The sequence below is a fragment of the Taeniopygia guttata genome, chromosome 22 (genome assembly GCF_048771995.1).
Source record: "Taeniopygia guttata chromosome 22, bTaeGut7.mat, whole genome shotgun sequence".
NCBI classification, from domain to species: domain Eukaryota; kingdom Metazoa; phylum Chordata; class Aves; order Passeriformes; family Estrildidae; genus Taeniopygia; species Taeniopygia guttata.
The window spans coordinates 4,536,165-4,560,302 of NC_133047.1; the positions used below are offsets into that span (position 1 = coordinate 4,536,165).

The following is a 24,138-nucleotide window of genomic DNA, read 5'->3' on the forward strand; positions in this document are numbered from 1 at the left end:
CACACGGGGTGACAGAGGGACGTGGGGGTGACAGAGGGGCGCGGGCACCTGGGACCCAGCCCGGTGCCACACCTGGGGCAGGTGCCCCACCCGTGGGGCCACACCTGCCCTGAGGGCCCTCGAGTGACAAGTGGGGTCACGGTGGTGACAGGGAGGGACCTGCCGGGAAGGGGAGCGGGGGGGGACAGGGGCACAGGCAGGGGGTGGCACAAGGCTGGGGGATGGGCAGGACATGGGGGGATTGGGGACCATGGGGGACATGGGGGTGGGGGGACGTGGGGTGTGAGCAGAAGGGCAGGGAGGGGACACGGGGGACATGAGGGACATGAGGGGATGGGGGGGACACGGGGGACTTGGGGGACTTGAGGGACTTGGGGGACATGAGAAACATGGGGGACGTGGGGGACACGGGGGACACGGGGGACGTGGGGGACACGGGGGACTTGGGGGACATGGGGGACTTGAGGGACATGGGGGACATGGGGGACTTGGGGGACATGGGGGACACAGGAACAAGGGAGGACATGGGGGTTTGAAGCTGTGGGGACATTGGGGATTTGGGGGGGACATGAAGGAACAGGGGAGCAGAGGGGGCTGGGGGGACTGGAGGGTGGCAGGAGGGACATGGGGGGAACAGTGGGGTGTGGGACTGTGGTGGCACAAAGGGAATGTGGGGGTGCAGGGACGTGGTGGGGGGACATGGGGGGCTGAGTGGGACAGGGGGACCCCGGTGTGAGCCCCGGTGGGAACACGGGGACAGCAGTGGGGACTCGGTGGGGACATGGAGACATCACCAGGGATCCTGCTGGGGACAGGGGGCCGGGATGGGGACCCCAGCCAGGACGTGGCACACCTGTCCCCACGGGTGTGGCACACCTGTCCCCGCGGGTGTGGCACACCTGTCCCCGAGACTGGCACGGTCCCAGCGCCACATCCCGCCCGCGGGGCTTTAAGAGGCCGCGGGCTCGGCCCGGCCAGCGCCGTCCCCGTGTCCCCTGCCATGGCCCTGCCACTGCCGCTGCTCCTCGCCCTGCTCGGGACCGCCGCAGGTAGGACAGCCCCGGAGCTGGGGGTGCCCCCAAAGCTGGGCACCCCCAAAGCCGGGCACCCCCAGAGCCGGGGGCCCCCCTCAAGGACCCTGTGCTGAAGTGATGGGGGCACAGACGCCTGACACGGGGGGAAGGGGGCCCTTGGGTGGGGGTCTGGAGCCCTGGGACCCCTCTTGGGGTATGGGGGTGTCACTGGGGGGGGTCCCTTCCACCCGGGTCCCCCATGAGGGCAGGAGTGGGGTTTGGGGGCGCTGTGTGGGTGGGGGGGGTCACAGTGCTGGGACCCCCGGGATGGGGTATTGGAGTGGGAGGATTCATTGAGGGGGTCCCCCAAGAGGGTTGGTGTTGGGGGGGTGACTGGAGGGGGGTGTATTTGGGGGGCCCTGAATTGCCAGGTCCCCCTGGCTGGGTGCTGACAGTGGCCACAGGTTTGGGGGCGCCGGGGGGGGGCTGTGGGGTGCCCCCCTCTGCCTGGTGCCAGGACTGGGTGACGGCGCTGCGCTGCGGGGCCCTGGGGCGCTGCCCCCACCTCAGCCAGGGACCCTCCGACACGGTGAGAGATGCCCCCCTGTCCCCTGTCCCCCCCTAATGTCCCTCCACCCTTCCCTCTGTCCCTGTGACCCCAGAACTCCAGAGGGGTCCCAGTGCCACCACCAGAGTCCCACCCCGACACGTCCCCATGCGTCCCCCTCGGTCCCCATGTCCCCATTCCCCCGTGTCCCACCTCCCACCATCCCTGTGCCACATCCCCGTGTCCTCACGCTCCCCACGTCCCTGTCCTCCTCTGCTGCCATGTCCCACTCCCCTCTGTCCCCTCTGTCCCCGTGTCCCCATGTCCCCGCTGTCCCCTCCAGCAGGACGCCTGCACCGTGTGCCAGGAGGTCATACACCACCTCAGACAAATCTACAACCAGTCGGCCTCGGAGGTGTCCCTGGAGGTGGGTGACAGGTGCCACTGGGGGCGGGGGACAGGTGCCACTGGGTGTCACGGTGGGTGCCAGCAAGTGCCACACGGGGAGGTGCCACCAGGAGTGCCACGGGGGCTGATGAGGTGGTGGCTGCCACTGTGGGTGTCACTGCGGGTGTCACGGTGGTGGGTGTCACTGTGGTGGGTGTCACTGTGGGTGTCACTGTGGTGGGTGTCACTGTGGTGGGTGTCACTGTGGGTGTCACTGCGGGTGTCACAGTGGGTGTCACTGTGGTGGGTGTCATTGTGGTGGGTGTCATTGTGGGTGTCACTGTGGGTGTCACTGCGGGTGTCACTGTCACTGTGGGTGTTGTGGTGCGTGTCACTGTGACTGTGGGTGTTGCAGTGGGTGTCACTGTGGGTGTTAAAGTGTTACTGTGGGTGTTGCAGTGGGTGTCACTGCGGGTGTCTCTGTCACTGTCCCTGTCACTGTCCCTGTCACTGTCGGTGCCCGGCGCAGGAGGTGCTAGAGCGGATGTTGGGGCTGGTGTGCCCGTATCTCCGTTATGAGGAGAACTCATGCAAGAAACTGGCTCAGTTGTTTGCCCATGACCTCCTCTGGGACATCGCGCACCTCGTGAGTGGCAGCGGGGCACACGCCAGGGCTCTGGGGACACTGGGGGACACTCTGGGGACACTGGGGGACACTGGGCACAGCAGGGCATCCAGGGCCACCCCGGGGCCTGGGGGACACGCGGCTCACGCTGTGCCACCCGCAGAACTCCTGGGACGTCTGTGTGAAGCTGAAGCTGTGTCCTCCAGATCCCAGGGCTGTGCCAGCCGTGCCCGTCCTTGAGGCGCCCGGCAGCCCCCGGCAGGTACGGGGACACGGGGACACGGGGACAGTGGGGCTGGGCGGCCGTGGGCCCGGGGGGGCCCTGGCACCGGGGGGGCACAGCCACGCAGTGTCTCCTGTCCCACTGCAGTGTCCCAGCCCCACTGCAGTGTCCCACAGTGTCCCCTGTCCCACTGCAGTGTCCCCTGTCCTGCAGGGCTCGGCGCTGGCCCCGAAGGCGCTGTCCCTGCCGGTGTCACTGCCGGTGCCGCTGCCGCTGTGCTGGCTGTGCCGCTCGCTGGTGGCTCGGGCCGAGGCCGCCGTCCCCGTGGGCTCGGTGGCCGCGGCGGTGGCCGGGCTGTGCCGGGCGCTGCCGCTGCCGGTGGCCGGGGCCTGCCAGTGCCTGGCCGAGCGCTACGCGGCCCTGGCGCTCGAGGGGCTGCTGGGCCGCCTGAGCCCCCGCCTGCTGTGCCGCCTGTTCCTGGCCTGCCGCAGCGGGGACAGCAACGGGGACATCGGGGACAACGAGCACCCGGGCACGCTGCCGCCGCCCTGGGTGCTGGAGGCCATCGTGGTGCGGCTGGCAGACTGTGTCAGCGAGGAGGTGAGGGAGCACACGGGGGATGGTCCCCAGGAGGTGACAGGGCACCCCAGGGTCACACAGCCATGAGGGGACACGTCCCGGAGTGTCACAGACCCGAGGACACATCCCTGAGAGCGGCGGTCCCCAGGGGCCATGCCAGGGACACAAATGCGGGTGCAGCCCCCAGGAGACACAATCCTGGGTGTCACAGTCCTTGGGGACACACCCTGGGTGTCACAGCCCTTGGGGACACAATCCTGGGTGTCACAGTCATTGGGGACACACCAAGGCCCCCAGTAAGGCCACCCTCCCTCCAGAGGACAGTGCCACAGTGCACAAGGCACAGCCCTGGGCAGGGGGCTTGGGGAGTCCCAGGGGTGCTCCCACCCTCGGGGGGCCCCTCACACCTGTGTCCCCCCCCCAGGACCCCAAAGGCATCGGTGTCCCTGCGCTGTCCCTGTCCCTGGGCCCCTGTGCCCTGGGCCCCATCTTCTGGTGCTCAGGCCCGGAGGCCGCCCGGCGCTGCCAGGTGAGTGGGGACACGGGGGACACGGGGGACAGGGGGGGCTGCCACCCCCTGCACCCCCAGCTGACCCCCGGGCCCCTTGCAGGCCCTGCAGCACTGCCAGGAGCACGGCTGGCTGTAGGGGGGCACCAGGACCCCCCAGCTTTCCCCAATAAAGCTTGGAAGCAGATCTGCCTCAGCGTTTTGGGGTTCCGGGGCCTGAGGGGGGCTGGGAGGCGGCACGGGAGCAGCAGAAACCACAAACACCCCCAAACCCAAAGAAGAGAAGAAGTGAAAATGAGTTACAAAAATAGTGGGTGGCATTTACTGGGACACACACACCTCCAGGGGGGACTGGGGGTGTCCCCAGGTGGGCTACGGGTGTCCCTGAGAGTCTCTGGGTGTCCACGGGGGAGCTTGGGATGCTTCTAAAGGGGTCTCAGGGTACCCTAGGGGGCTGGGAATACCCCTAGGGGGCTTGGGATACCCCCGAGGGGGAGCTGGAGTGTCCCCAAGGGGGTTTCTGGATGTCCCCAAGGGTCTCATGCACCTTGTTGGTTCGTCTCATCCTCCTCACGTCGCTTCCAGATCTGCAGGAGAGCAGGAGGGGGTTGGGGGGGCACAGGAGGTGTTTGGGGGTGTCAAGGGACGTTCTGGAGGTGCCCCCCGTCCCCCCTCACCTGGATGTAGGCCTCGGACAGGGTGATCATCTGGGGCAGGATGTCGGTCACCTGCAGGTCCTGCAGCTCGTACCACTTCCCTGTGCCCTGCCAGGACCCGGGAGGGGTCGGGGTGACTCGGGGGGTCCCCGTGGTCCCCCCGAGCCCCCCGGGGAGGGGACACTCACGTGGTGCAGGACGTGGATGCGGTAGGAGCCCTCCGAGGGCTTCCCGTCGTGCACGATGTTGGCGATGAGGTCGTAGGTGGTGTGGGAGTGGGCGGCCTGCACCTCCTCCGACAGGTATTCCCGCAGGTCCACGTTCCTGGGGACCCACAGCGCCCTCAGACACCCCCATGGGGCTTCCAGGTCCCTCCTGCACTGCTGCAATCCCCCCAGCTGCCCACAACACCCCCTCAGATATCCACATCCTCCTCCCAGATGTTACCAACTCCCCGACGCCCCCAGGAATGCCCCCCAGGTGCCTTCAAACCCTTTTTGATGCCCAAAAACCACTCAGAGCCCACCTGGATGGCCACAAAGCCCCCCACAGACAACCACATACTACCCTAGACACCTTCAAATCCCTGGACACTTCTACTCCCCTGGCCCAGGCGCTTCCAAAGTGCCTCTAGATGTTTCCAGTGCTTCACAGACATTAACAACCCGCTCCAGATGCCTTCAAACCCCCCCAGATACCCCCAATCTCCTCTCAACCCTCTCCACGAGCCCCCCAGCCCCTCCCCACGGCTCACGTGATGGGGAAGTTGACGATGGTGGGGTTCTTCTCCACGAAGAAGTTGTTCTTGGTGAAGCGCTTGATGCAGAAGATGAGGTAGGGGGGCAGGCGCGTCAGCTGGAAGCGCTTCAGGAAGTTCTCCTTGTAGGTCTTGTACTCCTTCTCGGTGCTGCCGTTGAACTTGGCCAGGATGCTGAACAGGGGCACCTGGGGGATGATGAGCTGCTCCTTCTCGTCCTTGTAGAGCGGCGCCGTGGGCAGGTCCAGGGTCAGGTACAGGAACGTGGACTCCACCATGCGCTCCTGGTACTCGCTGTTCTGCAGCAGCTGCGCCTTCTCCTCCGCGGGCTGGGGGCAGCCCGTGACACCGTGGGGCAGCCCGTGAGCCCCGTGGGGCACACGAGTCCCGTGGGGCACGCCAGCCCCGTGGGGCACACGAGTCCCACTGGATGCACCACACCCCAACCAGACCCGACACCCCACTGGATCCATCAGCCCCACTGGACCCTAAAACCCCTCTGCTGTACCCAAAGACCCCCCCCATAAAACCCCACCACCCCCCATCCCTCATCTGACCCCATCACACTCATCTGACCCAGACTCCCTGTCAGAACCCCACCACCCCCCATCTGACACCTACACCACTTTTCCTGACCCTGCCATTCCCCCAGTTCCCCGACTGCCCCCCCAGATCCCGCTGGACACTGGTACCCCACACTGCACCCCAGCACCCCCCACTGCCCACCCCACGGGACCCCAACACGCCCCATCCCCCAGTCCCACCAGGTCAGGGTGCGGCAGCTTCTTGGTGAAGATGCGCATGGAGCCCTGGAACACGTCGGTGACAATGGCTGGGGGGACAAGGGGGGCTCAGTGGGGGGACAGAGATCCCCGAGAGCCCCCCCAGAACCTCCCCCCACTCACTCTTCTTCTTCCTCTTGGTGCCGCCCAGCGCCGCGTGCAGCGCGTTCAGGAACCAGGACAGGAACTCCACCCCATCCCCTGCAGGAGCAGAGCTGGAGCTGAGCCTGGGTCCTGCTGTGCCCCCCGAAACTAGAGCCCCAGAGCAGCCCTGCACCCCCAGAGCAGCCCTGCACCCCCAGAGCAGCCCTGCACCCCAAACCCAGAGCCCCCAGAGCAGCCCTGCACCCCCAGACCAGCCCTGCACCCCAAACCCAGAGCCCCCAGAGCAGCCCTGCACCCCCAGACCAGCCCTGCACCCCCAGACCCAGCCCTGCACCCCCAGAGCAGCCCTGCACCCCAAACCCAGAGCCCCCAGAGCAGCCCTGCACCCCCAGACCAGCCCTGCACCCCAAACCCAGAGCCCCCAGAGCAGCCCTGCACCCCCAGAGCAGCCCTGCACCCCCAGACCAGCCCTGCACCCCCAGACCCAGCCCTGCACCCCCAGAGCAGCCCTGCACCCCCAGACCCAGCCCTGCACCCCCAGAGCAGCCCTGCACCCCAAACCCAGAGCCCCCAGAGCAGCCCTGCACCCCCAGACCAGCCCTGCACCCCGAACCCAGAGTCCCCAGACCCAGCCCTGCACCCCCAGAGCAGCCCTGCACCCCAAACCCAGAGCCCCCAGACCCAGCTCCTCCCCTCCAACCCAGCTCTGCCCCCAGCCCTGTCCCCCCAGAAGCCCACCCTGCTTGGTGATCTGGAAGTTCTTCTTGCTGCAGAGCACCACGGCCTGCAGCATCTCGTGGGGCGACACGTGTGCCTTGAAGTTGCGGGGGTTCCAGAGCTTCCTCATCAGCTCCCCGAAGCGCTGCACCAGCAGGAACATGATGTCCCCGGGCGGGCGCTGGATGCCACGGTAGTTCTCCTCCTCCAGGAAGTAATTCCTCAGGGGAGGCACGTTGGACAGGGCCTGGGGACGGAGCAGGGGGGTTCAGCCCGGGACCCCCACGGGGGGATCTGGGGGGCTCTGGGGCAGACCCTGCACTGCCATGGAGGGGGATCTCCACAAGGCCCCACGGGTGAGGAAGTCTGGACAGGATCCAGAGGTGGGGATGATCGACCACAGAGGGGTTTGGGGAGGTTTATGGGGGGTTTTCTCCCCAAAAGGCCAGCTGCACCCCCCAGGTGTAACACCTGTAGAAGAGAAGGTGGGATCCACCCTCAGGACCCCAGCATGGGGTTTGAGGAGAATTTCAGAGGGGATTCTGCCCAAAATGAAGGGAACATGCTGTGGGAAAAGAGGTGGGACTCGTCCCAGAGAGCACAGAGCAGGATTTAGGGAGGGTTTCAGCCCAGAATGAAGCCTGCACACCCTCACAGTGTACAGAGACAAGGTGTAATTTCTGCCTGTCAGACCCACAGTGATGTTCTGGGGGGTTTCACCCCTAAAGGCAGCCTCAACCCAGGTGTCACCTGGAGCACAGCGTTGGCGTAGTCGTTGGCCTTGATGTTGTTGAGCCCCACGATGCCAGGCAGGTACGTGGTGCCATCGTAGGCCCGGGACAGCTTGGCCTGTTTGTCCAGGTGGGCGATGTGCTGGGCTGTGAAGGTGGGCTTGAGCACGTACTGTGGGGGGAGAGAGCCCTCAGAGCTGGGGGAGATCCCAACCTGAACCCCTCAGAGCTGGGGGGGACCCCAACCTGAACCCCTCAGAGCTGGGGGAGATCCCAACCTGAACCCCTCAGAGCTGGGGGACCCCAACCTGAACCCCTCAGAGCTGGGGGAGATCCCAAGCTGAACCCCTCAGAACTAGGGCAGATCCCAACCCCAACCCCTCAATCTGGAACAGATCCCAACCCAAACTCTCCGGATCTGGGGCAGATCCCAACCCCAACCCCTCGATCCTGGGGGTCCCAAGGCAGCCCCAGGGAGCCCCGGGGACCCCCGGTGCCCCCGCACCGTGATGTCCTCGAGGGAGGAGTCGATGATCTCGTAGTTGTCGGGCAGGCAGTAGAACTTGAGCGTGTGCAGGTTGAGGAACACGTGGTGGCTCAGCTGCACGCTGTGGATGTAGGCGTGCGACTTCAGCCCGCGGCCTGTGGGGGACAGGGGCACCAGGGGTGGCACCGAGCGCTGTGCCAGAGGCAGGGGGCACAGAGAGGCTCCCCCGGGCACGTACGGGGGGCTGTGCCCACTGGAGGGTCCCTGAGCTCCCCAGCAGCCGCCCTGGGTGCCCCCATGGTGTCCCTCCCCTCTTTGTACCCCTTGGCAGCAGCCTGTCCCTGGCTGTTCCCTGTCCCTGGGTGTCCCCAGCAACACCCCAGACCCCTTGTGCCCCACCCCAGTCCCTGGGTGTCCCCCTCACCACCACCCCTATCCCCAAGTGTCCTTCCCAGCAGCACGGGGGTGTCCCCCATCACTCCTGGCTGTCCCTCGAGTGTCCCCCATCACTCCTGGCTGTCCCTCGAGTGTCCCCCATCACTCCTGGCTGTCCCTGCTGTCCCCAGGCCCCAGCAGGTCTCACCCTGGAAGTACTTCCCGCAGACGAGGCAGGCGTAGACGTTGATGTGGGACAGGGAGATGGAGCAGAGCTTCTCAAAGTCGAAGTCCAGGACACTCCTGGGGGGCAGAGCGGTGTCACGGGGCTGGGGGGCAGCTGGGGGACCCCCAGGGGCAGGGGCAGCCCAAAGAGCCCCGTCACCCACTTGTTGATGGTGTCCAGGTAGGGGCAGTGCCGGCTGCGCTGGTCCTCGGGGTCGAAGCGCCCGTAGCGCACTGGGGGGGGCAGGGTGTGAAAAGGGGGGCACAAGGACCCCAAAAGCATGAGGATGACCCCCCCAGCCCCCTCTGCGACACCTCCAGGGCTGAGCCTCCAAACCCTGCCCAGAGCTGAGCTCAGGACCCCAGGACCAGTCCTGGTGACCCCCCGGTCCCAGAACCCCCCAAACACCCCACTCCCACCCCAGAAACCCCAAACACCCCACTCCCACCCCAGACCCCCTCACAAACACCCCACTCCCACCCCAGACCCCCCAAACACCCCACTCCCACCCCAGACCCCCTCACAAACACCCCACTCCCACCCCAGACCCCCTCACAAACACCCCACTCCCACCCCAGACCCCCCCAAATACCCCACTCCCACCCCAGAACCCCCAAACACCCCACTCCCACCCCAGAACCCCCCAAACACCCCACTCCCACCTCACAAACACCCCACTCCCACCCCAGAAACCCCCAAACACCCCACTCCCACCCCAGAACCCCCTCACAAACACCCTCAATGTCCCCTCACACCCCAATGTCCCCTCACACCCTCAGTGTCCCCTCACCCCCGGTGTCCCCTCACACCCTCAGTGTCCCCCCAGCCCCGGTGTCCCCTCACACTCCCGGTGTCCCCCCAGCCCCTCGGTCCCACCCGCTCCTCCCGGTGCCCACCGGCGGGTTCGGGCTCAGGGTCCGAATCTCCATCGGGCTCCCGCTCCCTCTTCACCCGCACGGGCGCGGCGCTGCCGGAGCCCCCCCAGACGCCGCTGCCGCTGCCGGTGCCGGTGCCGGTGCCGGTGGCCGTGCCCGGTTCCCGCTTGACGCGCGCCAGATCCACCGGCAGCGCCTCCGCCGCCTCCCGCCGCGCGCGCTCCCGCTCCGCGTCCCGCCGGCCCCGCGGCCGCTCGGCGTCGGCGTCGCGGCGGCTGCGGGAGGCGCCGCGGGGTTCCCGGGGCTCGCGGGGCTCCCGGGGCTCCCGGGGCTCCCGGGGGTCGCGGGGGTCGCGGTCCCGCCGCCCCCGGCTCGACATGGCGGCGGTTCGGCCGCTGTGCGCATGCGCGGCGCGGATGAGGGGGGGCTCAAACCGCCCGCCTCACCCCGCGCATGCGCGGCCGCCGCTGCGGGGAGGAGGCGCTACCGCGCCTGCGCGCGCGCGCCGGGCCCGCGGGGCTCTTAAAGGCGCCGCGTCCCGGTCCCGACCGCGGCCGCCGGTACCGGGAATGGAGGCGGCGGCGGCGGCGGCGGCACCGGGCTGGCGCTGCCGGCCTGGGGGGCGGCTGGACATGAGTCACGGCTTCGTGCGGCACATCCGCCGCAACCAGCTCGCCAGGTACCGGCATCCCCCCCGGGAGCGGCGTGCGGCGGGGACACCGGGCCGGTTTGGCGGTCCCGGGTCCCCGCAGGCGGTAACCGCGCTGTGCCGCCGGTGCGCAGGGACGCGTACGAGCGCGCGGTGCGGCAGGCGCGGGGCCGAGCGCGGCCGCGGCTGATCCCGGGCCCGGCGCGGCCCCGGCGGCCCGACCAGCCGGTGTACCGGCCCCAGCGCGGCGGCGGTGAGCGGGCACCGGGGCGCGGGGGCACCGGGGGCGCGGGGGCACCGGGGGCGCGGGGGCACCGGGGGCGTGGGGGCACCGGGGGCGCGGGGGCACCGGGGCGGGGGGGCACCGGGGACAAGGGGGGCACCGGGGCGGGGGAGCCGAGCTCCCGAGGGACGGCGGTGCGGGGAGCCGGGGATGGGGGGGAAGGGGCGACAGCCCCGGTGACACCGGGGGTGCGGGGACACCGGGGGTGCGGGGACACCGGGGGTGCGGGGACACCGGGGGACCGAGGGTGGCGGACACCCGGGGATTGGGGGGACACCTGCGATGGGGATATCCATGAATTTGGGACACCCGGGGTGGGGATGGGGCCACCCACGGTGGGGACACCCGGGGACTGGGGGGGACACCGGGGGACTTGGGGGACACCCGGGATGGGGACACGGGGGATTGGGGGGACACCCGGGGATGGGAACACCGGGGACTGGGGAGACACCCGGGGACTTGGGGGGCACCCGGGATGGGGACACGGGGGATTGGGGGGACACCGGGGACTGGGGGGACACCGGGGATGGGGACCGCCGGGGTGGGGACACCGGGGATTGGGGGGCACCCGGGGACTGGGGGGCACCCGGGATGGGGACACCTGGGGTGGGGATGGGGACACCGGGGCGCTGTCCGGTGGCCCCGGTGGCCCCGGTGGCCCCGGTGTCTGAGGTGCGGGTGCCGCAGGCGGGCCCGGGGCCGATGCCAGCGCGGGGCCCCTCTCGGAGGGCGGCGGGGCTCCCCCGGAACCGGCCCGGGGCCCGCGGCTCTTCTGCCTCGAGTACGAGGGGGACGACGGGCGGGTCACGGCCGTGATCGTGCACCAGGTGCCAACCGGGGGCGGTACCGTGGGGCAGGGGGGTCCGGGGGGCAGGGGGGTCCGTGGGGCAGGGGGTTCCGTTGGGGGGCTCTGAGGACATCGGGGGTACCCCTGAGGGGTCCCTGGGGACAGTAGGGCTGCCGTGGGTGGGATCGGGGCACAGTGGGGTGCCCGGGGGGGCACAGTGGGGTGCCCGGGGGGACACAATGGGGTACCCGGGGGGGCACAGTGGGGTACCCGGGGGGGCACAGTGGGGTACCCGGGGGGGCACAGTGGGGTACCCAGGGGTTTGTGTCACAGTGAGGTACCCGGGGGGGGCACAGTGGGGTACCTGGGGGGGCACAATGGGGTACCCGGGGGGTTCAGGGCAGAGTGGGGTGCCCGGGGGCTCCCCGCAGCCCCACGGGTGACACGGTCCCGCAGGGGGACAGCGCCGAGGAGGTGACCCGCCGGGTGTGCGCCCGGAGCCCGCTGGAGCCCCCCCTGCGCCGGGCCCTGTGCCAGCGTGTGCAGGACGAGCTCAGCAAGCGCCGGGGCACCGGGTGACACCGCCACAGCCCCGGGTGACACCGCCCCCACGGGACCGCCGCCGTGCCCCCTCCCTGGTGTCAATAAAGGTGCTGCGAGGCTCTGCTGTCTGCGCTGCTCGGGGAAACTGAGGCACGGGGGGTGAAGTGACCCAGCAGCTCCTGGGTCCCCAAGTGTCACTTGTCCCCTTCAGCAGCCCAGGCAGGGTGGCCCCGGGCAGTGACACTGGCTGCCAGGTCCTCTCAGTCCCTCCCAGGTGGGTGTCCCCTCCCGGGGTGTCCCCACAGTGTCCCCAGCCCCGCGTGTGCCCAGGGCGTGCCCAGGGCGGGTCCCCTGAGCTGTTGTTGTAGGGTCTCCCCAGGGTGGGGTGTGGGGCTGATTGTGGGGGTGGGACCACCCCACTGCTCTCTCTTTGTAGGGTCTCCCAGCAGCGAGGTTATTGCAGGATCTGCCCCAAGCAGACTCTGCTGTTCATTAATTGTAGGGTTTCCCTGGAGGCTCTGGCATGGTTGTTATTGTAAGGTCTTCCTGGAAATCACCCCACTGGTTTGGGACTGGAGGCTCTCCCCCAGGCTGATAGCACAGCTCTGTTTTTGTAGGGTCTTCCCAAAGAGCTCTCAGTGTTTATTTGTTGTAAGGTCTCCCCAGAACACATCCTGGTGTTTGTTTATTGTAGGGTCTCCTCAAGAGTTCATCCTGCTGGTTTGTTATTGTGGGCTATCTCCACAGTATCCGATTCTGGATTCTTGATTTTTGTAGGGTCACCCCAAAACAGATCCTGGTATTTATTTATTTATTATTAGCGGGTCTCCCTGAAGTTCGTGCTCCTGGTTTGGCATTGCAGGGTCTCCCCAGAGAGCTCCTGGTGCCTGTGGCAGTGTTCCCCTCAAGAGGGTCTCGCTGGTTTTTGTTGTGGGGTCTGTTCAGAGCAGATCTTGGAGCTTATTCACTGTAGGGTCGCCGCGAGGATCACCCCAGAGCTTCGTTATTGTTACCGTGGGGTCTCCCCAGGTCCTGGTGTTTATTTGTGGTGGGTTATTTATTTGTTTGTTTGTTTGTTTGTCGTGGTCCCTCAGGCTCTGTCCTCACAGGGTCTCTGCAGTGCTGGGGGGGTGCTTGGTGCCCCCCCGTGGGGTGGGGACAGTGCTGGTGGCAGTCCCGGGGGATGACCGTGCCAGGGCCAGCGCCAGTGCCAGCCCCAGGATGAAGAGGAGGAGGAGGCCGAGGCCGAGGGCCACCAGGTGCCACCGCCGGTGTCTCCTGCGCTGGCGCCGCGTCACCGTCCGTGTGGTGCGGGAGAAGGCCTCGCTCTGTGGGGACGTGCAGGGGATGGGGGACAGTCCCACAGGGGGGCTGGGGGACAGACAGACACCCCCAGCCCCTCTGGGGCCCTGGATCTCTGCTTCCCGGGCTGGGTGTCCCCTCAGTGTCCCCTCAGTGTCCTCTTAGTGTCCCCTCAGTGTCCCCAGCCCTGTGTGTCCCCTAGCCCCGTGTGTCCCTGTAGTGCCACACCTCACCCTGGGCACTGTGTCCCTATAATGTCACACCCCATCCCCAGGCTGTGTGTCCCTATAGTGCCACATCCCCGGCCCCGTGTCCCCATAGTGCCACCCCCATGTCCCCAATGTCCCACCGCCTGGCGCAGGTCCTGGGCCCGGCTCTGCAGCTGCTCCAGGTGTCCCCATAGTGCCACCCCCGTGTCCCTGCCTGTCCCCAATGTCCCACCGCCTGGCGCAGGTCCTGGGCCCGGCTCTGCAGCTGCTCCAGGTGTCCCCACAGTGCCACCCCCGTGTCCCCAGTGTCCCACCGCCTGGCGCAGGTCCTGGGCCCGGCTCTGCAGCTGCTCCAGGTGTCCCTCCCGCTCCAGCGCCTTGGCCACGTTCTGTCGCATCAGCTCCGCCACCTCCTCGGCCTCGCGCTGGCACCGCGCCAGCCCCGCCTGGGGACACCGGGGACAATGTGGGGACACCGTGGGGACAGGGGGGTGCTGTGGGGACACCGGGGGTGTGGGTCAAGGGGACACGGAGATGCCACGGGGACACGGGCACCGTGAGGAGCCTGGGGACACAAGAACCACGGGGACCAGGGGACATGGGGACACCGGGGACCACCCTGGCGACAAAGCCTGACCACGGGGACACGGGCACCGCAGGGACAGGGCACACACGGACCAGGGGACAGGAAACCGTGGGGACGTGGGCACAGGGCCACCTGAGGATGGGGACCGGGGGGACACGAGCTCTGCGGGGCCAGAGCACGCACGGGGACACCGGGACCGGAGGGTATGGCGGGGGACACGCGGGGACACGCAGGGACACGGAAAGCCCCGCGCGGGCCACCTCCCACCGCCCCCGGGGGTCGCGTCCCTCCCTTCGGCAGGGAGAGCACCGGCACCGGCACCGGCACCGGGAGATCCCGAGCCCGGCGGTTCCCGTGGCTCCGAGCCCGCTCTGCCCCTCGCAAAGCGAAAGCGAAAGCGGCGGCGGCGGCGGCCGGGACTCACCATGGTCCCGGTCCCGCGGGGTCGGGGTCGCTGCCGGTACCGGTGCGCCCGTTCCTGTACCCGTCCCGTCTCGGGCCCCAGCGGCCGCCCCGCCGGGAGGGACCGGGACCGCCCCCGGTCACCCTCGAGTGGCCCCAGTCCCGGGACACCCCGGCACGAACCCCCCGGGACCCCCCGCTCAGGCCTCCCCACTGCCGGCCCCCCATGTCCCCCTGTCCCTGCAGCCCCCCCATGTCCCCATGTCCCCCTGTCCCTGCAGCCCCCCCATGTCCCTGCAGCCCCCCCATGTCCCCCTGTCCCTGCAGCCCCCCTATGTCCCCCTGTCCCCCTGTCCCTGCAGCCCCCCCATGTCCTCCTGTCCCTGCAGCCCCCCATGTCCCTGCAGCCCCCCCATGTCCCTGCAGCCCCCCCCGTCCCCCTGTCCCTGCAGCCCCCCCATGTCCCCATGTCCTCCTGTCCCTGCAGCCCCCCATGTCCCTGCAGCCCCCCCCATGTCCCCCTGTCCCCGCAGCCCCCCCATGTCCCCCTGTCCCTGCAGCCCCCCATGTCCCCCCTCCCCTTCTCCCCCCGCCAGCCTCCGAGGGTGGCAGTGCCACCACAGTGTCCTTTGTCCCTCGGTGCCTGGCACGGCCCCCGGCGCCCTGGCACGGCAGCCACCCCCCCGCGCCTGTGTCCCCACACGTGTCCCCCTCGTGACCCCACGTGAGTGTCCCCACATCCCTGGGGCCTCTCCCCAGCGTGTCCCCACATGTCCCCATGCATATTCCTGTGTCCCCATGCCTGTGTCCCCACACGTCCCCACACCCATCTCACCATGTCCCCATGTGTCCCCCCATGTCCCCATGTGTCCCCCCACATCCCCATGTGTCCCCCCCATGTCCCCATGTGTCCCCCCATGTCCCCATGTGTCCCCCCATGTCCCCGTGTCCCCCACCACACGCACACACACACACACGAGTCCCGCTGGCTCTCCCATCTGTATTTGGGCCCCGGGGTGGCCGTGTCCCCGTGGGGACAGTGGCTCTAGGTGGGGATGGTGCCGGTGGCCAGGAGGATGATGAGGATGAGGACGATGACGCCCACGAGGCCGAGGATGACGAGCAGCTTCACGTTCTTCCACCAGTAGCGCCGGGCCATCTTCTGGGACGTGGTGCGGAAGTGCTCCGACTGCGGGGACAGCGCTCAGGGACTGGGGACAGCCCTGACACCCTGGGGACCCTGGCTGCCACCCAGGGACAACCCTGACACCCTGGGGACCCCAACTGCCACCCCGGGACAGCCCGGACACCCTGGGGACCCCGGATGCCACCCAGGGACAGCCCCGACACCCTGGAGAACCCAAATCCTCAGCCCCTGGGCACACCTCTGTCACCTGGGCACCCCGAGTGCCACCCCAGGGACATCCTAGGGACACCCCCTGCCACCCCAGGGTCCCATGCCATCCCGCTGGGCACCCTGCAATCCCCTTGGGGACCCTGTTCCCCCTTGGGGATCTCGTGTCCCTGACCTGGGGACCCTGAGGAGCTCCCTGAGGAGCCCTGCACCACCTTGGGAGCTTCGGGACCACCTCAGAGACCCCGTGCCACCTTTGGGACCTGGGGTCACCTCAGGGAGCTGTGCGCCCACCCTGGTGACCCCGTGTCCCATGTGGGTGTCCCATGTCCACCCTGGTGGCCCCATGCCCACCCTGGTGGCCCCGTGTCCACCCTGGTGACCCCATACCCACCCTGGTGGCCCCATGCCCATCCTGGTGACCCCATACCCACCCTGGTGGCCCTGTGCCCATCCTGGTGGCCCCATACCCACCCTGGTGACCCCATACCCACCCTGGTGGCCCCGTGCCTGTCCTGGTGACCCCATGCCCACGCTGGTGACCCCATGCCCACCCTGGTGGCCCCATGCCTGTCCTGGTGACCCCATGCCCACGCTGGTGACCCCATACCCATGCTGGTGACCCCGTGCCCACCCTGGTGACCCCATACCCACCCTGGTGATCCCATACCCACCCTGCTGACCCCGTGCCCACCCTGGTGGCCCCATACCTGCCCTGGTGGCCCTGTGCCCCCCTCCCACGCCCCCGTGCCCCCTCACCGTGGCCTCCAGGTCCTGGCTCTTGCTGTGCAGCTGCTCCAGGTTCTCCCCCCGGGCCAGGATCCGCTCCACGTTCTGGCTCATGATGCTGGTGACGCCCTGCACCTCCCGCTGCAGCGCCCGCACGCGCCCCGCGCCCCCCGTGCCATCCGCCGCCGCCTCCGCCGGGGACCCCGCCGGGACCCCCGCCTGCACGGGGCGGCACGGGGTCAGGGCTGCCCCCCGACACCCCCAAACTCCCCATAAACACCCACAGCACCCTATAGACCCGCCATGCATGCCCCAGCGCCCCACCACCCTACAAACACCCCAGGTACCCCAAAGGAACCTGCCGAGCCCCCCATGGGTACCCCAGTGTCCCCATATACCCCCTGAGCGCTGCCCGTACCCCACAGACACCCAAAGGTGCCCACTCAGCACCCACAGGGCACCCCACGCCCACCCCAAGCACCCTCTGTGCCCCCCGGGCACCTCTCCAAGCACCCTACAGGCACCCCCGTGACACCCCAAAGGGATCTCAGACACCCCATAGGTACCTCAGACACCCCATACGTACCTCAGACACCCCATACGTCCCTCAGACACCCCATATGTACCTCAGACACCCCATAGGTCCCTCAGACACCCCACACGCTCCCTGGACACCCCATACTCGCTCTGCAGTACCCCATAAGTACCCCATAAGTGCCCCCCCAGGCACCCCACGCCCACCCCAAGTACCCGCTGAGCGCCCCACGGGCATCACGGGCACCTCCTGGAGCCCCTGCGGGCACCCCAGACCCCCCAACAGCTCCGGCACCCCACCGGGGCTGCTCTGCCACGCACACCCGGAGCCCCCGCACGTCCCGGGGAACCCGCCCGCCCCGCCGGTGCCCCCCGGGCCCGACCCCCGCTGCCCCCCGGTGCCCCCCGCTGCCCCCCGGTGCCCCCGGTACCCCCCGGTGCCCCGGGCCCACCATGGTCCGTCCGTCCCCGCTCGGCTCCGCTCCCGCGGCGGCCCCGGACCCGCCCCGCCTGCCCGGGGCTTCCGGGAGCGGCGGCGCCGCCGGGCGGGGGCGGGCCCGGGGCGGGCCGGGGGCGCGGCGGGGTCGGGGCGGGGGCGGGGGTCCCGTAGAGCCGGGGGGCGGGACCGGGAGTGCCGGTTCGGGTCCCGGTTCGGGGTCCCGGTTCTGGTCCCGGTTCGGGGTCCCGGTTCAAGGTCCCGGTTCGGGGTCCCGGTTCGGGTCCCGGTTCGGGTCCCGGTTCGGGTCTCGGTTCGGGGTCCCGGTTCGGGTCCCGATTCGGGTCCCGGTTCGGGGTCCCGGTTCGGGTCCCGTTTCGGGTCCCGGTTCGGGTCCCTGTTCAGGGCTCAGTTCAGGGTCCCGGTTCAGGGTCCCGGTTCAAGGTCCCGGTTCGGGTCCCGGTTCAAGGTCCCGGTTCAGGTCCCGGTTCAAGGTCCCGGTTCAGGTCCCGGTTCGGGTCCCGGTTCAAGGTCCCGGTTCGGGTCCCGGTTCAAGGTCCCGGTTCGGGTCCCGGTTCGGGTCCCGGTTCGGGTCCCGGGGGCGGAGTCTGATGTGAGAAGGGGGCGGGACTTGATGGGGTGTGGCCCCCTTGCCCCGCCCTCCTCGCCGCTGATTGGCCGTCCTGTTGTGACGTCACCGGGGGCCGCGGCGATGGCGGCGGCGGCGGCGGCGGCGGGTGCGGAGCGGGGCCGGTGGGGCGGGACCCCCGGGGACCCCCGACCTGTGACCCCTGACCTGTGACCCCTGACCTGTGACCCCCGCAGGCCCGGCGCGGCGGAGGCGGCCGGAGCGGGGGGAGGCGGCGGAGCCTCCGCCGAGCCCCACCGGGCCCGCCAAGTGCTCCGGTACCGGCCCCGGGCCGGCGCGGCGGCTGCTGGGGTTCGAGCTGCGGGAGCTGACGCGATGGCACCGCTTCGTGCGGCTGCTGCACCGGCCGCAGGACCCCGCCGCGCTCGGGGCTTTCCGCGCAGCCTTCGGTCAGCGGGGCCGGGAACCGGGCGGGTGCCGGGGGAACCGGGGCTGGGAGGCACCGGGAGGGGCTTCGGGGGCACCGGGAGACCGGGGGCTGGAGGGACCGAGGGGCTCTGAGGGGCACCGGGACAGGGAGACCGCGCACAGGGGGGGACACCGGGGGGACACCGGGGGACAGAGCGAGCGGGACCTCGGGGAGACCGGGAGGGCTCGGGAGGGACGGGGGAGCTGCGGAGGGCTCCGTGGGGGCTCGGGGGGCACCGGGGGGGCTCAGGGGCTTGGGGAGAGGGGTCCGGGGGTCCCCGTTCCCGGGGGGCCGGCGGTGTCCGGCCGTGACACGTCAGCACCGGGCAAAGGTCGGGCGGTGGCGGCGGGCGGAGGGTCACGGCCCGGCCCGGCCCGGTGGCCGCTGCCCCACGGAGCCCCCTCGCCCCAGGGCTGCTGATGGCGCTGGACGTGCCGCAGGAGCGCGGGCTGGCCCAGCTGGAGCGGCGCTACCTGGACGGGCTGGAGGTGTGCCGCTTCCCGCTGCTGCCCTTCCTGGAGCCGCTGCCCCTGGACTGGATGTACCTGATCTACGGCCTCATGTTCCTGGGTAGGGGAACCGGCAGGAACGGGGGGGAACGGGGGGCAGCGGGGCGGGAACGGGGAACGGGCGGGAACGGGGGGGAACGGGGCAGGAACTGGCACTGGGGTGGGAAGGGGCACTGGGAGGGCACTGGGAGGGCACTGGGACTGGCAGGGGACAGGCACCAGGAGGGGACAGGGACACTCTGGGCGTCCTGTGCCCGCAGGAGCGCTGGGCATCATGCTGGGCTGCTGCTACCGGCTGAGCTGCGTGGCGTTCCTGTGCCCCTACTGGTACCTGCTGCTGCTGGACAAGACCTCCTGGAACAACCACTCCTACCTCTACGGGCTGCTGGGCTTCCAGCTGGCGCTGCTGGGCGCAGACCGCTACGGGTGGGCACCTGGGGGCTGCAGGGACCCCCGCAGCACGGGCAGCCTCTGGGGACACGGGGGGACACAGGGGATCTGCAAGGCAGCAGGGCGCTGACATGGGGCTGGGGTCCCATGGGGTGGCAGAGGTTGTGGGATGGCCCAGACCCCAAGGTCCCCACGGCTCTGGGGTCTCCAGGGGGTGGCACGAGTCCTGGGGACCCCTGTGGCACGGTGTCCCCCTGGGGTGGCACGGGTCCTGGGGGTGTGTCCCCACCTGGTGGGACAGGTGCCGGTGCCACTCTGGGTGTGTCCCCCGTGTGTCCCCACGGCTCTGGCAGTGGGTGGCAGTGGCCTTGTCCCCCCCGTGTCCCCGCAGCTCCGTGGACGGGCTGTTCCGGCCCCGGAAGCGCAACGCCCACGTGCCGCTGTGGAACTACACCCTGCTGCGTGCCCAGGTGGGTGACACCGCCCCGGGGCACCCCCGGGACCCCCGGGCCCCCCTGAGCCTGTCCCTGCCCCCAGGTGTTCATCGTGTACTTCATCGCGGGGCTGAAGAAGCTGGACGCCGACTGGGTCGGGGGCTTCTCCATGGGGACCCTGGCCCGGCACTGGCTCTTCGCACCCTTCAGGTCAGGGCAGGGGTGGGCAGGGGGACGGGGGAGTGCTGGGGAGGGGCTGAGGGCGACGATGAGGAGGGTGAAGGGCGCTGACAAGGGTGCAGCGGAATTGAGGGGTCCGAGGTGAGGATGGGGAGGGGGTGATGGGAATGGGACACTGAGGAGGGTGAGGGGATGATGGGGAGGGGATGAGGATGAAGGCACGGATGGGATGGGAGATGGGATGGGTTATGGGGAGGGTTATGGGGTTGGAGGATGAGCTGAAGGAGGTTTGATGATGATGATGGGGAAGGGAGGGGGGCTGACGGGCTGGGGAGGGGCACAGGAGGATGGGTGTGGGTTGAGGATGAGGAATGTGACAGGCAGGAGGAGGAAGGTGAGGGAGGAGATGGGATGGGGCTGAGGAAGGCTCCGTGGCCAGGCTGGTGCTGTCGGAGGAGCTGACCAGCCGGCTGGTGGTGCACGGCGGGGGCCTGGTGCTCGACCTCTCCGCCGGCTTCCTGCTCTTCTTCGACGCCACGCGGCCCCTCGCCCTCGTCTTCGTCACCTACTTCCACTGCATGAACTCCCAGCTCTTCAGCATCGGTGAGGGGGCACCCCCAGACCCCCACAGTGTGCCCAGGGCACCCCCAGAACAGCCCCAATCTGGACATGGGACCCCTGGGTACCCCCAAACCCCCCCAACCAGGGCGAGCTCCCCGTCCACAGCCCCCAAACCTCCCCCCAGTCCTGAATAGGGGTGCCCAGGCACCCCAAAACACCCCGGCCCTGTGCAGGGACCCCCCAGTCCCGGGCAGGAGCACCCCCCACCCCCGGCTGCAGTGGGGGTCCCTAAGTGTGCTCCCCCCAGGCATGTTCTCCTACACCATGCTGGCCACCAACGGGCTCTTCTGCCGGCCCGAGTGGCCGCGGGGGCTCCTGGCCCGCTGTCCCCGCTGGCTGCAGGGCTGGCTCCCCAGCACAGAGCCCCCCCAGCCCAGCCCCGACTGCCACTACGGGGGCCGCAGGGCCCGGGGGCGCCTTCGGCCTCGCCAGCACTTGGCTGCAGCCTTCACCATCCTCTACGTGCTGGAGCAGCTCTTCCTGCCCTACTCCCACTTCATCACCCAGGTGGGCACCCGGGAGGGACTGGGACACGGTTTGGGGGCTGAGGAGGGTGAGAAGGGACTGGGGGCTGTGGAGGGCATTTGGGGGCACACGGGGGGCAGTCTGGGGGATGGGGGGGCATTTAGGGTGGTAAAAGGGGAATGGTGGTAGGTATGGGGGTCCCTGTCACCCCCCTGTGCTCTGTGACCCCTCCGTGTCCCCCCAGGGCTACAACAACTGGACCAACGGGCTCTACGGCTACTCCTGGGACATGATGGTCCACTCCCGCTTCCACCAGCACGTCAAAATCACCTACAGGGACGGGCTCACCGGGGAGGTGGGCTACCTGAAACCAGGGGTGAGTGACCCCCCCTCACCCCCAAACACGGGGACTTCCCCCATGGGCCTCAGTGTCCTTCACCCCTCATTTTCCCCCCGTAACTCCCCTTCTCCCCACATTTCCCCATCGCTCATGGAACAACCCCTGTGCCTTGTTTTTCCCTAGTCCTCATTTCCTCCATCCCTCCTTGCCTCAGTTTCCCCTATCCCTCGTTCCCGTCAGTTTGCCCCATACACTGTCCCTGTGCCTCAGTTTCCCCGTGCCTCAGTTTCCCCGTGCCTCAGTTTCCCCCGGCTCCCGCAGGCGTTCACGCAGAGCCGCCGCTGGCGGGACCACGCCGACATGCTGAAGCAGTACTCGGCCTGCCTGAGCCGGCTGCTGCCGCGCTACAACGTCAGCCAGCCCCAGATCTACTTCGACGTCTGGGTGTCCATCAACGAGCGCTTCCAGCAGAGGTGGGGACGGGGACACGGGGACGGGGCCGTGGGGGACCCACGGGTGGGTCTGGGCTGGCAGCCCTGGGTGCTGCTGCTGCTGGGGCTGCTTTCAGCTGAGTTTTGGGGGTCACGGGGACACGGGGTGGTGGCTTGTCCCCACAGCTGGACCTGTTGTGGACCCTGCGTGCTCTTATGGTGCCCCGTGCTGTGGGCACGTCACGTCCAGGAGGGGTTTGGGGGCACACACAGGGTTCGGGGGCACACACAGGGTTTGGGGGCACAGCACACACAGGATTTGGGGGCACACACAGGATTTGGGGGCACACCCAGGGTTTGGGGGCACACCCAGGGTTCGGGGGCACACACAGGGTTTGGGGGCACACCCAGGATTTGGGGGTACAGCACACCCAGGGTTTGGGGGCACACCACACGCGGGACTGGGGCTCTCCACGCCTCGTCCCCTCAGACTCGTGGACCCCCGCGTGGACCTGGTCCGTGCCCCGTGGTCCCCGTGGACCCCCACGCCGTGGCTGCTCCCGCTGCTGGTGGATCTGTCGCCGTGGCGCCAGCGGCTGCAGGAGCTGGAGGCGCAGCTGGACGGACACACGGACGCCGTGTTCATCGCAGACTTCCCCGGTGGGGCCTGGGGCGGGGGTCTCGGGGCAGGGAGGGGGCAGGGAAGGGGGTACAGGGGGTCCTGGGCTGGGGTGATCCTGAGGTTGGGGGGGTTTTGGGGTCCCTGAGGACACGGGGGGTGCCTGAGGGCTGGGAGGGGTGCGGCACACGGGGGTCCCAATGTCCGGGTGGGGGTACAGAGCTGGCCGCCTTCCAGGCCTGCACCTGGAGAACTTTGTGAGCGAGGACCTGGGCAACACGAGCCTGCGGGTGCTGCGGGGGCAGGTGCTGGTGGAGCTGGTGGAGCAGCAGCAGAACCGCTCTCTGCAGGAGGGTGAGGGGATGCAGGTGAGGCTCGGGGGTCCCCGGGGCGATTGGGGGTGCCCGGGGGGTGCTGACGGCCCGTTCCCGCAGCTGCCGGCGGGGCAGTACCACAAGGTGCACACGGTGTCCCCCGAGCCCTCGTGCTACATGTACCTGTACGTGAACACCACGGCGCTGGAGCTGGAGCGGAACCTGACGCGGCTGCGGGAGCTGCGGGAGCGCGTGCGCAACGGCACCGGTGAGACCGGGGACCCCGAGCAGCCCTGGGCACCCCCACACCACAGGGGAGCCCCGAATCCTTGACACCTCACTTCCTGGGACCCCGAAATCCCCATCACCTGACGCCCTGGGTAGCGCTGGGGGACCCCAAAAGCTCCGCCAGCTCAGCTCCTGCTGAGCAGCAGGGTCATGGAAGAGCCCAGTCAGTGTCACTGGGGTGGGGGACAGCAGGGGCCCCAAATTCCTCTCGCCTCATTCCCTGGTGAGCAACAGCACGGGAGAGCGACGGGGACAGCCAGTCCGTGTCATCTGCGTGGGGAGGTCACGGCAACATCCCAGCTCCCATCAGCAGACTGGGGGGGCTGGTGGGGACCCCCAGAATCCCGTCACCCAGCTGGGGAGATCATGGCAATGTCCAGTTCCCATCACCAGACTGGGGGGCTGGTGGGGACCCCCAGAATCCCCTGTCACCCAGCTGGGAGATCACGGCAATGTCCAGTTCCCATCACCAGACCAGGGGGCTCGTGGGGCCGAGCCGGGGGGATCACAGGCACCCCACAACCCCCACACCTCTGCCCCCAGAGCAGGCCCCGCTGCCCCCCGAGCTGCGGCCCCTGGTGGGGGAGCCCCCGCCCGGGGGGGCCCCGCTGGACCCGCTGGTGTCGCTGCTGCTGCGCCGGGAGCAGCGCCAGCAGCGCCGCGAGCACCACTCGGGCCTGGCGCAGCGCCTGCGGCGCTTCCTCCGCAGGAAAGTCTTCCTCTTCCGCCGCAGGTCAGTCCCGACCCCTTGTCCCCCTTGTCCCCCGTGTCCCGGTGCCCACAGTGTCCCCCGTGTCCCCGCAGTGCCCTGATGACGCTGATCGCGCTGCGGAACCTGGCGCTGGGCCGCCCGGCCCCCGAGCGCCTGGCACAGGAGGTGGCCTTCGCCAGCTGGGGCGGGGAGGAGGAGGAGGCTCGGCCCGAGACCGACGGGGGCGCCCAGAGGGGCCCCGAGCTCTGAACACCCCAAATAAATGCGTTTTTGTAAGCCAGAAATCCTCCCGTGCCTCAGTTTCCCCCCACCCGCCGTACCCCCTGCCCTCCATCCTGCAGCTCCCCAGGCACGTTTCCCTCCCTGGTTC

At 69.2% G+C, this 24,138-nt stretch overlaps 6 protein-coding genes across 8 annotated transcripts; 3 read left to right on the forward strand and 3 right to left on the reverse strand.

Moving 5' to 3' along the window:
- Positions 1 to 755: 755 nt before the first annotated feature.
- Positions 756 to 4,069, forward strand: SFTPB (surfactant protein B). The gene is made up of 8 exons (XM_072917551.1): positions 756 to 1,049; positions 1,445 to 1,602; positions 1,907 to 1,987; positions 2,477 to 2,593; positions 2,736 to 2,861; positions 3,009 to 3,395; positions 3,799 to 3,903; positions 3,986 to 4,069. Exons 1-8 carry the CDS (start codon positions 782 to 784, stop codon positions 4,019 to 4,021), a joined length of 1,278 nt encoding a protein of 425 aa, XP_072773652.1. The 5' UTR covers positions 756 to 781; the 3' UTR covers positions 4,022 to 4,069.
- A 112-nt stretch (positions 4,070 to 4,181) lies between these two features.
- On the reverse strand, positions 4,182 to 9,972 carry USP39 (ubiquitin specific peptidase 39). The gene is made up of 12 exons (XM_041720632.2): positions 9,615 to 9,972; positions 8,882 to 8,951; positions 8,701 to 8,795; positions 8,136 to 8,272; positions 7,650 to 7,802; positions 6,921 to 7,146; positions 6,201 to 6,278; positions 6,060 to 6,127; positions 5,293 to 5,624; positions 4,727 to 4,862; positions 4,560 to 4,646; positions 4,182 to 4,469 (listed from the first exon to the last, which is right to left on the reverse strand). The coding sequence occupies exons 1-12, from the start codon at positions 9,970 to 9,972 to the stop codon at positions 4,422 to 4,424; spliced, it is 1,788 nt and encodes a 595-aa protein (XP_041576566.2). The 3' UTR covers positions 4,182 to 4,421.
- C22H2orf68 (chromosome 22 C2orf68 homolog) lies at positions 9,971 to 12,019 on the forward strand. Of its 3 annotated transcripts, none has more exons than XM_030290137.4 (4): positions 9,971 to 10,272; positions 10,377 to 10,495; positions 11,213 to 11,352; positions 11,769 to 12,002. In XM_030290137.4, the coding sequence occupies exons 1-4, from the start codon at positions 9,971 to 9,973 to the stop codon at positions 11,889 to 11,891; spliced, it is 684 nt and encodes a 227-aa protein (XP_030145997.4). In that variant the 3' UTR covers positions 11,892 to 12,002. The 3 variants fall into 3 exon arrangements, with proteins under 3 accessions (XP_030145997.4, XP_072773890.1, XP_072773889.1); XM_072917789.1 differs by having other exon boundaries at positions 11,744 to 11,881; XM_072917788.1 differs by lacking the exon at positions 11,213 to 11,352 and having other exon boundaries at positions 11,769 to 12,019.
- A 477-nt stretch (positions 12,020 to 12,496) lies between these two features.
- Positions 12,497 to 14,555, reverse strand: LOC115498215 (vesicle-associated membrane protein 5). Its single transcript, XM_030290135.4, has 3 exons — positions 14,377 to 14,555; positions 13,681 to 13,812; positions 12,497 to 13,183 (listed from the first exon to the last, which is right to left on the reverse strand). Exons 1-3 carry the CDS (start codon positions 14,377 to 14,379, stop codon positions 12,959 to 12,961), a joined length of 360 nt encoding a protein of 119 aa, XP_030145995.1. The 5' UTR covers positions 14,380 to 14,555; the 3' UTR covers positions 12,497 to 12,958.
- A 779-nt stretch (positions 14,556 to 15,334) lies between these two features.
- Positions 15,335 to 17,579, reverse strand: VAMP8 (vesicle associated membrane protein 8). The gene is made up of 3 exons (XM_041720645.2): positions 17,424 to 17,579; positions 16,468 to 16,656; positions 15,335 to 15,543 (listed from the first exon to the last, which is right to left on the reverse strand). Exons 1-3 carry the CDS (start codon positions 17,424 to 17,426, stop codon positions 15,400 to 15,402), a joined length of 336 nt encoding a protein of 111 aa, XP_041576579.1. The 5' UTR covers positions 17,427 to 17,579; the 3' UTR covers positions 15,335 to 15,399.
- Positions 17,580 to 18,075: 496 nt separating this feature from the next.
- On the forward strand, positions 18,076 to 24,052 carry GGCX (gamma-glutamyl carboxylase). The gene is made up of 15 exons (XM_072917773.1): positions 18,076 to 18,144; positions 18,233 to 18,445; positions 18,877 to 19,035; positions 19,235 to 19,400; positions 19,756 to 19,834; positions 19,902 to 20,008; positions 20,418 to 20,581; positions 20,847 to 21,106; positions 21,309 to 21,440; positions 21,726 to 21,877; positions 22,326 to 22,495; positions 22,692 to 22,822; positions 22,889 to 23,036; positions 23,600 to 23,789; positions 23,861 to 24,052. The coding sequence occupies exons 1-15, from the start codon at positions 18,120 to 18,122 to the stop codon at positions 24,015 to 24,017; spliced, it is 2,253 nt and encodes a 750-aa protein (XP_072773874.1). The 5' UTR covers positions 18,076 to 18,119; the 3' UTR covers positions 24,018 to 24,052.
- Positions 24,053 to 24,138: the final 86 nt, after the last annotated feature.

Coding starts and splice junctions, on each gene's coding strand:
- SFTPB (XM_072917551.1), top strand. CDS start 782: ATGGAGACATCACCAGGGATCCTGCTGGGGACAGGGGGCCGGGATGGG. Junction 2,594..2,735: donor TCTGGGACATCGCGCACCTC/GTGAGTGGCAGC, acceptor TGCCACCCGCAG/AACTCCTGGGACGTCTGTGT. Junction 3,904..3,985: donor AGGCCGCCCGGCGCTGCCAG/GTGAGTGGGGAC, acceptor GGCCCCTTGCAG/GCCCTGCAGCACTGCCAGGA.
- C22H2orf68 (XM_030290137.4), top strand. CDS start 9,971: ATGGCGGCGGTTCGGCCGCTGTGCGCATGCGCGGCGCGGATGAGGGGG. Junction 10,273..10,376: donor CGCCGCAACCAGCTCGCCAG/GTACCGGCATCC, acceptor GCCGGTGCGCAG/GGACGCGTACGAGCGCGCGG. Junction 11,353..11,768: donor CGGCCGTGATCGTGCACCAG/GTGCCAACCGGG, acceptor ACGGTCCCGCAG/GGGGACAGCGCCGAGGAGGT.
- USP39 (XM_041720632.2), bottom strand. CDS start 9,972: ATGTCGAGCCGGGGGCGGCGGGACCGCGACCCCCGCGACCCCCGGGAG. Junction 6,128..6,200: donor CACCAAGAGGAAGAAGAAGA/GTGAGTGGGGGG, acceptor TTGTCCCCCCAG/CCATTGTCACCGACGTGTTC. Junction 4,647..4,726: donor GCATCCACGTCCTGCACCAC/GTGAGTGTCCCC, acceptor GGGTCCTGGCAG/GGCACAGGGAAGTGGTACGA.
- LOC115498215 (XM_030290135.4), bottom strand. Junction 13,184..13,680: donor CCCAGGACCTGCGCCAGGCG/GTGGGACACTGG, acceptor ACGTCCCCACAG/AGCGAGGCCTTCTCCCGCAC.
- VAMP8 (XM_041720645.2), bottom strand. Junction 15,544..16,467: donor GCCAGGACCTGGAGGCCACG/GTGAGGGGGCAC, acceptor CTGTCCCCGCAG/TCGGAGCACTTCCGCACCAC.
- GGCX (XM_072917773.1), top strand. CDS start 18,120: ATGGCGGCGGCGGCGGCGGCGGCGG. Junction 20,582..20,846: donor CTCCCAGCTCTTCAGCATCG/GTGAGGGGGCAC, acceptor TGCTCCCCCCAG/GCATGTTCTCCTACACCATG. Junction 23,037..23,599: donor GCGCGTGCGCAACGGCACCG/GTGAGACCGGGG, acceptor CTCTGCCCCCAG/AGCAGGCCCCGCTGCCCCCC.